Genomic DNA, 8,984 nt, shown 5'->3' on the forward strand with positions numbered 1-8,984 from the left:
CAAAAGTTTTCCTAACAGAAAACATATCCCTCACCCAGGACACTTCATCTCGAAACTGACAACCGTAATAGTCCGCCATGAAGCCATATGTAGTAATATAGCCACCGCACACACTGATATCTGTCGGCTGCATGGCATCCTGCATCTGACTTAGTAACTGTTCTGTCTGCTGCATACGATTAGCTGGTTGAAATTGCATGGCCACCAGTTGGCTACATGTCACACAGTAATGTGACGACGTACACACCAACACAATGACATACTCTTTGGGAGCTGCGGGTAGGACATTCCTCACTTGGCTGACTACAGCAACTGTCACCTCCATACAGTCATTATCGGCAACCATGTTGAACTTGCGGGGTTGTCCCTCTCCATTAAGGTAGAACAACAACTACAAATGTACGCACAACACACATTGCTGTAGCTACTGTTTTAGTAGGTGCATTGCAACCTGTTTAGCTCCTGGACTCTCTATACGGCTAAGTTTCAAAAAGTGGAAGGACGACTCCACCTTTCCGGGCTGTCTAGCTGATAATATGTGGCACCTTGAAGTTGTTAACACCTACGTCATGTATTTGTATCACGTGTGTCTGCAATAGCGATTAGCGCTCACCAACACGCGCGGTTCCAGCTGGTCTTTCTTCCCTGTGAACAACTGTACCTCTTTTCTTAGACATACCTGTGTGGACCCGCCTAACGCCGTTTGCTCCGAACCTATAGGCATGACACAGGTATAGAGTAACAATAGTATCCCGTGCATTACTCACTAGTTAGCTTGAACGCATTCCCGTAAATGTCCAGCTCCGAGGTCATCGCGCAAGAGACCAGCGATCGACTGTATGATAATTAAATTAATGTGGTCACGTGATCTTAATACCAAATTCTAAACGAAGAAAATTTGGCGTGATTAAAATTTGGCGAATCGACAATTTAGAAGTTAGATTTGCCAAATTTTGTCACACTAGAGTATCAAAAGAGTTCAGTAGTTTAAACTTATGAGCTCTTGAAGTCAGTCTGATCTTTGTTGGGCTGCCAGGGACTGTAGCGTGCTCACATGAGTCAGGGCGGCAGTCAGGAATGGTCTGATATTGATGATCTCCAAACTGGTTAGGTTGGTTACCTGCAGGATACGAGAGATCACATGATGTTAGAGGGATTGTGTATAACACGTACTGTAGCATATATTTGCTGTTGTGAGATCATTTCGTCAATTCCACGACGTAGCTTAGCAGCCCTGATATCAGCCAGATCTTTAACTAACATCCTGACTTGATCACAATCTGGTATGTCATCCGAAGCACTACAACGAGGCATGGTGGCACAGAGTAAATAACAGTAGCAAATTGATGGAACACTAAAAAATTGTCCTGAGTAACAGGATCACCCAACAGTTAATTTTGTGTGTGGTACAGTCACACACTATTTTGAACTTAGCAGGAACAATGACAACAACTTACTTGGTTAGTAACAAGTTGGCCATTTCAAAGAAATGTTTTGATGGTAGAGAAGTAAACAGGTCAGATGTGGCTTCATCTGATTTCAGTTGGTCAAGTTGTTCTAGAGGATGAACACATCTCACTGTACCAGTGACTCATATTATAGTGTGTACAAGTTGAGCTGGATCCTGAAAAACAGCTAAAAATAAAGTGGTCGAGAAAAATAACATATCAGCCAACCAGATGATTAGTGGTGACAGTAAAAGTGTCAACAACAGACACATGTGGTGTAGCTCCAATACAAGTTCAGAAAAGGGTTGTAATGGGCACTGTACTTTTATGGATTCCTAAGGAAATGTATAATGGAAGTTTTGATTGGCTGTAAATATTGTATCAGGCATTTGAATGAAATGATTTTAAAATCTTTTTAAGCCTTAAGCAGTGCTATGTACAAATGTGCCAATTTCAAGATCATGTGAAATTCTATCCTTGGGTTATTAATGTTTTGGAGGATCCAGCTCAATGTGTACATACTATAAACTGTTTAACCATTTCATGTGGTATGAACTACAAAGTTTGCTATATGAAAATCACAGCAGAACATTAGCTATACACAATTTTCAAGTGCTACACTAGTACTGTCTGTATTGAGTGGGTTTCAGAGTGTAAACACAATCTTAGCAAGTGTACCCCTCATCCACTACTCGATCCTGCCATAATTAGTAAACACTGCCTGCCCAGTAATTAAATAAATAACTAGATCCCCACGACACAACACTAGTAGATCTATGATATGCTTTACTTTGTATTGTGACTAGATTATACCTAATTTGGGCTGTATGCATACATTATAAGTCCCAGGTGGAGTGTATAAATTAAAGTGCCTAAATGGTAAAGTCAAGCACTATGTTACATGTTACTAAGGGGTGTGGTCAATCCTTACCAACGCTCAGCCACTCAGGAGGGTTTATTCGACATTTCTGACGTTGTTTCAAATTAATGCCCAGCCATAACGGCACGTTGACGGGCTGCAGTGGGTTGAACGGTCCAAAATCACCCTACAGCGAGTAGCGCCATACCCAGTGTTATATGGTACGACACTCACCGAAATCAAAAAGATCTCGTTTGCTGAAAAATTAGGACTTATTGAAATCGGCAAATTCTCAGCCAGGAATTCTGCTTGGGGAGGGTCCATGTAACGGACAAATACGGACTATTTTATTGCTCGAGAGCCGTGTCCAGGTGTCCCCCGCAGTACCGCGATCAGTAAAGAGCGCTGAGATGACGGGTGAGTGAAGCGCCTAACTAACTTAACATAACGTGTTGTGTGTGTGTGAGTGTGGAGTAATCTGTGTGTAGCGATATGTAGGGCGATTAGTCCTTTTTAGCGTGTGAGCTGGTATTGAGTTCCATTTTATTTGTGGTTAATGTGTGGAGGCAAGGTGTAGTATTGATCATGTTAAACCATGTTGTGGACACCAAGCTTGAAGTGGAGTAATTTATTAATTAGTTTAATTTTTTGTATGTTATTGTTCACGTGAGGTTTCTCTTTCATGTTTGCCGCCGTGTTGGAATGCAAACAGCGACGGTTAGTGGTAACTAAGGAATGAATTGTTATTATTCATGAGTTTATTGTGTGTAGGAGAAAGCAGTACCAAATTATGTTGGTTTTGCCAACTTACCCAACCAAGTATTTCGTAAGGCAGTCAAGCGAGGTTTCCAGTTCACCTTAATGGTGGTTGGTAAGTCAACAAACAAGTGGTAATGTCTTGATATGCTGATCATTGCAGGGCAAACTGGTTTGGGAAAATCAACATTAATCAACTCATTGTTCTTGAGCGATCTTTACCAGGACACAGCATATCCTAACCCTGCAATGAGAATCCCTAAAACTACTGAGGTAAGGCACTATGCTGGTAGTCATGGCAACAGCTAGTCTACACAGATACGGTCGTCAACGATGCATATGATGGAGAATGGTGTCCACTTGGAGTTGACTGTGGTGGATACTCCGGGCTTTGGAGATCTTGTTGATAATAGTGCATGGTGAGGCACTACCCCAATATTAGCTGTTATTGATTGCTCAATGGTATAGCTGGAAGCCAATCTTAGACCATATTGATACTAAGTACGATGAGTATCTCAATGCTGAATCTCGTGTTACACGTGGAGCACAATTGGATGATCATCGTGTACACTGCTGTCTATATTTCATCACTCCTTCAGGACATGGGTGAGTATTGCCAGGCTGATATGTTCCTTTTCTACTTGAGCTGGTCTGGTATAGTTCCATTAGCCTTTGCTCTTAAATTGCCAAACTTCCTGGTAATTGAGAAGTTTGTGAAGATATTTTCTTCTGTGACAGGCACACAAAGACACACAAAAACAAGAGATAACTATGTTTGTTCTTGTTTGTGGTTTGTTCACAGTTCTTCAAAAGGTCCCCAAAATCAGAGGTTTAACAAAATAGGTATTAAAACTCTTTCCCATCAGACACCGAAAGAAGAAAAAAAGTGGTTAGGGTACTAGGCTACCTACCATCCCATGTGTCTCTCACATGTAGCCTGAAGCAATTGGATGTTGCCTTCATGAAGCAGTTACATGAGAAGGTCAACATTGTTCCAGTGATTGCTAAGGCGGACACATTTACACCAGAGGAGTGTGAACGCTTTAAAGCCACAGTAAGAGTTGTTGTGTAGTGAGTGTTGCTAATGGTTGGGTGACTAGGTGATGCAAGAGATTCGTAACTATGGTATCAAGATCTATCAGTTTCCTGATGCTGAGGGTGATGAGGATGACTCTCAAGCTAACAGAAAACTAAAGGTGTATTGTCATGGTGATTATATCAGTTTTCATGGCATCTCGTTAGGAGAGGATACCGTTTGCTGTTGTCGGTAGCAACAATACAGTTGAAGCTGGTAGTAAGAAAGTGCGGGGGCGTGTGTATCCGTGGGGTGTGGCAGAGGTAGATAGCCTTGACCACTGTGACTTTGTTGTGTTGCGGAACATGTTGATAAGGTATGTCTGTTTGTCTGTCTGTGTGTAGTGTGTGTCTGTACAGGTGTAGCTAGAAATAATAGTTAGCCATTGGTCTTATATTTGACTGCCCAAAAGTTTTTACCTATTAAGAGTGGCCATGTTTATTATAAATGGCTTCTCCATTGGAATATGGTAACCTCTCCTTCTCTGCACAGGACACACATGCAAGACCTCAAAGATGTCACCAACAATGTTCACTATGAGAACTTTCGCTGTAAGAAGTTAGCCGGGGTAGTTGGACCTGTGGCAGGAGGAGACGCCAAGGCAGCTGCTGCTCCATCAAGGTGAGTAGAGTGTAGAGTGATATTTTGACAAGACAGCTGGTATTCTTGTTTGTGAGAGTGAACATTTGTGCTATCCTACTGCCAGTATTTTGCTATAGTGGGAGGAACAATGTTTTCTTCAATGTCATGTGGCCATTAGCAACAGTTAGTGGTATGTCATTATTATATGTGTTGCCAGAATTTTGACAGTGTTAAACAAGTTGTACTTATAACCAGGTGCCTATGCAGTTTGTATTATTCTTTTCTAGACCATGCTATTAAATATCTTACTTTAATGTATTTTGTAATTCGTACATCACATTGCTATGCAATTGTAAGTCGAACAAACCACTTTAAACTGTAAATTACACATAGAAGTATCCTCTCACTTGTTTTGTAGTGTGTCTGTGGTGTTTTCTTGTGAAGATAAAGCCTTTGTTCTCTTCATTTTCTTTTGTGTACGAGAGGGACACACCCGTTAGATACATGCAATTTCTGGTAGCTAGTATTTAGTGATGGATGCTATTATATACATTCTTGAAGAACAGTACACTCAGTATCACTAAATGCTCATTAAAAGGTGAATACGTTATTATTTACACTTACATCAACACCTGTGTCATATGTAAAAGTTTTAAAGGAGCAAATAAATGACAACTGTACAGTTGGACCAGTAACAAAGCATGAAGCACATACTGTAGGTCTGTGCATATCTGCAGGAAGTGTCTTAGCTTCATGTATGGTCATACACCTTAATTGCTACATTAAAATGGGTATTTCGGTATTTTAGAAAACCACTTTTGATGTCTGAAAAATACCTTTGTTAACTACTAACACCCAAATACTTTCCAACCCTACTACTTGTGCTGTCATGTTTTGGTTGCCACAACACCCCTACAGCTTGCTAGGAAGACTGTTCACACTGTATTCAGAAACCTCTTTAACCTGTTTTACTTGTATTTCAAACTGGCACAAAGCATATGCTTCAGAACAAAGTGGTAAAGTTAAGATGGTTTTTCCGTACCCGTACATGAATGAAAACTGGCTGGCTCATGAGACTATGGGAAGGGTGGGGTTAAGGTGTGGATGTGTTGCCACTGCAGGGACCCCCTGGCTCAGTTTGAGATGGAGAAGAGAGAACACAGTATGAAGATGAAGAAGATGGAACAAGAAATGGAGGAAGTGTTTGAGATGAAGGTGGTGGAGAAACAACAAAAACTGAAGGATATTGAGCTTGATGTGAGTGTGTGATGTATGTGTATTGGTATATGAGATGGTATATATGTGTGTTGTGTATGTGTACTGTTGTGTATGTGTACTGTTGTGTATGTGTGTGTTGTATATGTGTACTGTTGTGTATGTGTGTGTTGTGTATGTGTACTGTTGTGTATGTGTACTGTTGTGTATGTGTACTGTTGTGTATGTGTACTGTTGTGTATGTGTACTGTTGTGTATGTGTACTGTTGTGTATGTACTCTCCCTATTTTTATTATGTACTCTTGGTACGTGTGTGTGTGTGTGTGTGTGTGTGTGTGTGTGTGTGTGTGTGTGTGTGTGTGTGTGTGTGTGTGTGTGTGTGTGTGTGTGTGTGTGTGTGTGTGTGTGTGTGTGTGTGTGTGTGTGTGTGTGTGTGTGTGTGTGTGTGTGTGTGTGTGTGTGTGGTCAGGAAATTTAATGATATATTCATGTGCAGTATATAACCCATTAGAACTGTGGCACAATTGTGATCATGTGAGCTAAGTACTGTCCTGTGTTATGGTTTGCTAAAACTCACCAGTTACAGGATGATTATAATAACATCACTCAAGATGTCATGAAGTCTTATTGTGGTAACGTTGTGAGGTAGCAGCAGTTGTGTTTCACTCACAAAAAGTACCATTCGCAAATTTCCATATGCAATTTCAAGCACTTATAATTTTAATCCAACAGCAACAACAACGATTATATTAGCCCCTAGACTCATACTATAGTATGTTCACGTTGAGCTGAATCCTGAAAAACAGCTAAAAATTAAACTCAACAGAGTTAACATTTCAGCCAACCAGATGATTATTGTTAACAGCAAAGGTGTCAACAACAGACACGTACAGTTTGGCTCCATTACAAGTTCGGGAAAGGGCTGTAATAGACACTGTTCTTATATGGCTTCCCCACAGGAAATGTATTGTGAAAATTTTGATTGGCCGTAAATATTATGTCAAGCATTTGAACAAAAAGATTTAAAAATAGTTTTAGCGGGTCAAGCAGTACTACAAATGAGCCAAATTTCAAGATCGTGTGTAGTTGTATCCATGAGTTATTAAATGTTTTTGAGGATTCAGCTCAACGTGAACATACTATAATTTAGGCCATTACTGGATTTAAATTGACTATAACTACTAAAAGAATTATCCTATTTAACAAGAAAATAACGTGACCAGATTTTACAAAACTGATCCAAATCGCACATCAGGCAAAATCAAACTAACACTACCAGTGGATAGCTACACTATCGTACTACTAGTTTTAACCCTCAGTACTACTCAAACTGCTTGAGGCTGGTTTTAACAGACATCTTTTCTGGGTGGTGTGGAGAGCTCGAATGGTGGTTTCTGGCATTGTGAAGGGCCTAGCTTGGCAAGAATCAGTGACTTACTGGTGGATGGCCTGATTAATGTTGGCCAGACGTTTTCTCTGTTAATTTTGCTACATATCAGCCACTAAGAAGCCAGCACAGCTCTGCAATCTTGTGTCTGGACTCCAATCATGGTCTTCCTCCATTTTGAAGTCTATCTCTTGCCCTCCACCCCTTTGTGAGCACTCATGATACTACTTCGCTTGTCCAACTGCTCAGATTTTCTGTATTTGGCGGGTAAGTCTACAAGCAACTACAAGTACTGGAAGTGGTCTGAAAGGTAACAGGTTGATGTTTCCTTTCTGTAAATTTCATACGTGTGCTTGCTATCCTTGGCAAGTTATACTGACTTGAATTCTTTAAAACCATTATCTCGAAACTTCTAATGTGCGATTTGGATCGTTTTTCCAAAATCCAGTCACAAACGATATTAACATATGTGGTTGGTCATGTTTTGGAGTAACATTTAGTCTGGCCACATGAATGAGTTGGTTGGAAGAAATGTTCGCTCAAGAGTCCTTATGAAGACACATATTACCACCCTTGTTGATAGGTGATATCCCTGATGTGACCAGGCCAGTGATAACAGGACATGTGGAAACACTTTTTCAATCCTTTATGACTCATAACTTTTATGTCATCTCATACTATGCCCATTCAGTGTTTGGCTCTTAATAGTTACAGACGGTACAAGTTACAAGTTACAATCAATACACAAGCATGCACATCATGTTGTGATACAGCTAGCTTGTCGTAATATCAATGAGTGTTGTACATCACTACATACAAATATTGAGGGTACTTGCATGGGCTTTAATTTGCTCATTATGACTACCAAGTTGCAGTTAATGCAGTGATGTTTTCATTCAACCTTTTTGGTACTCTTATGGAGTTTGTGATTTTCATAATCACTGCAAGAATTCCTGCTATCTGCTTAATAGCATTTCCCACGGATGATATTGGCGACTATCATTACAATAATAAGTTAAATGTACAATGTGTAGCACACATGAGAGAGGTCATCAAGTTGTTTATTGTTCCCATGTAGCTCAATCGTCGTAAGGAGACAATGAAGCGTCAGTTAGAGCAGCAGTCAAGGGACCTTACTGAACGAAGGAGACAATTTGAGGAGGACAAGAGATTATTTGAGAAAGAGTACCAAGAGTGGATGGAGAAGATGGAGTCTCAACCAGCACCACACGACGCCAAAGCAGGGTTAGTAGCAGCTCAATTAAGCCACAGAGATTGTTAGTTTGTTATGCCCACCTTTGTCCCTATTTTTGATGATTAATGCATTATTAAACTTATTTCACTCTATTTGATTAAAATTTTTCATTGCTATTTGAGTAATGGTGGATGAGAAACTGATAAGTATGTATGGCTTCACCATGGTTGTAATGTGTTTATTCTCTCATTTCAACAGGGGAAAGGCTGGCAAGAAAAGTCGCAAGTGAAACCAGTTCCCTTTTGCATTAGTCCATTTTTCTATTATCTTTATAACAAACATTCAGATCAAGTTGTTGTGCTAGTTTCATAATATCACACCATTAATTTTGTGTACATAACATAGTGTCAGTTTTAATATTGTTTTTAATAACGCGCACCATACCTTAAATCAGCGTGCATCAATTA

General features: G+C 40.1%; 3 protein-coding genes across 4 annotated transcripts in view; 1 reads left to right on the plus strand and 2 right to left on the minus strand.

Moving 5' to 3' along the window:
• LOC136263488 (F-actin-uncapping protein LRRC16A-like) overlaps positions 1-908 on the minus strand; it is a 23,339-nt gene extending 22,431 nt beyond the window's left edge. For both annotated transcript variants that reach the window (XM_066058017.1, XM_066058016.1), the window contains exons 1-5: positions 768-908; positions 614-714; positions 452-562; positions 264-391; positions 35-212 (exon numbers count right to left, since the gene is read on the minus strand). In XM_066058017.1, coding sequence (XP_065914089.1) covers positions 35-212; positions 264-391; positions 452-562; positions 614-714; positions 768-813 — 564 coding nt within the window. In that variant the 5' untranslated portion in view covers positions 814-908. The remainder of the gene's footprint in view (positions 1-34; positions 213-263; positions 392-451; positions 563-613; positions 715-767) is intronic.
• On the minus strand, positions 852-2,700 carry LOC136263506 (DNA replication complex GINS protein PSF2-like). Its single transcript, XM_066058096.1, has 5 exons — positions 2,542-2,700; positions 2,380-2,494; positions 1,458-1,557; positions 1,174-1,300; positions 852-1,120 (listed from the first exon to the last, which is right to left on the minus strand). Exons 1-5 carry the CDS (start codon positions 2,629-2,631, stop codon positions 1,010-1,012), a joined length of 543 nt encoding a protein of 180 aa, XP_065914168.1. The 5' UTR covers positions 2,632-2,700; the 3' UTR covers positions 852-1,009.
• Positions 2,429-8,955, plus strand: LOC136263497 (septin-7-like). Its single transcript, XM_066058047.1, has 12 exons — positions 2,429-3,024; positions 3,079-3,178; positions 3,227-3,336; positions 3,382-3,482; positions 3,532-3,669; positions 4,000-4,117; positions 4,164-4,259; positions 4,306-4,454; positions 4,631-4,759; positions 5,842-5,977; positions 8,401-8,567; positions 8,776-8,955. Exons 1-12 carry the CDS (start codon positions 3,010-3,012, stop codon positions 8,804-8,806), a joined length of 1,290 nt encoding a protein of 429 aa, XP_065914119.1. The 5' UTR covers positions 2,429-3,009; the 3' UTR covers positions 8,807-8,955.
• The last annotated feature ends 29 nt before the right edge of the window (positions 8,956-8,984 follow it).

This window comes from Dysidea avara, chromosome 8, assembly GCF_963678975.1.
Source record: "Dysidea avara chromosome 8, odDysAvar1.4, whole genome shotgun sequence".
Lineage (NCBI taxonomy): Eukaryota > Metazoa > Porifera > Demospongiae > Dictyoceratida > Dysideidae > Dysidea > Dysidea avara.

Coding starts and splice junctions, on each gene's coding strand:
- LOC136263506 (XM_066058096.1), bottom strand. CDS start 2,631: ATGGACCCTCCCCAAGCAGAATTCCTGGCTGAGAATTTGCCGATTTCA. Junction 1,558..2,379: donor TCCTGAGTGGCTGAGCGTTG/GTAAGGATTGAC, acceptor TTCATCCTCTAG/AACAACTTGACCAACTGAAA. Junction 1,121..1,173: donor AACAGCAAATATATGCTACA/GTACGTGTTATA, acceptor CGTATCCTGCAG/GTAACCAACCTAACCAGTTT.
- LOC136263497 (XM_066058047.1), top strand. Junction 3,483..3,531: donor CTTGTTGATAATAGTGCATG/GTGAGGCACTAC, acceptor TCAATGGTATAG/CTGGAAGCCAATCTTAGACC. Junction 4,760..5,841: donor GCAGCTGCTGCTCCATCAAG/GTGAGTAGAGTG, acceptor TTGCCACTGCAG/GGACCCCCTGGCTCAGTTTG.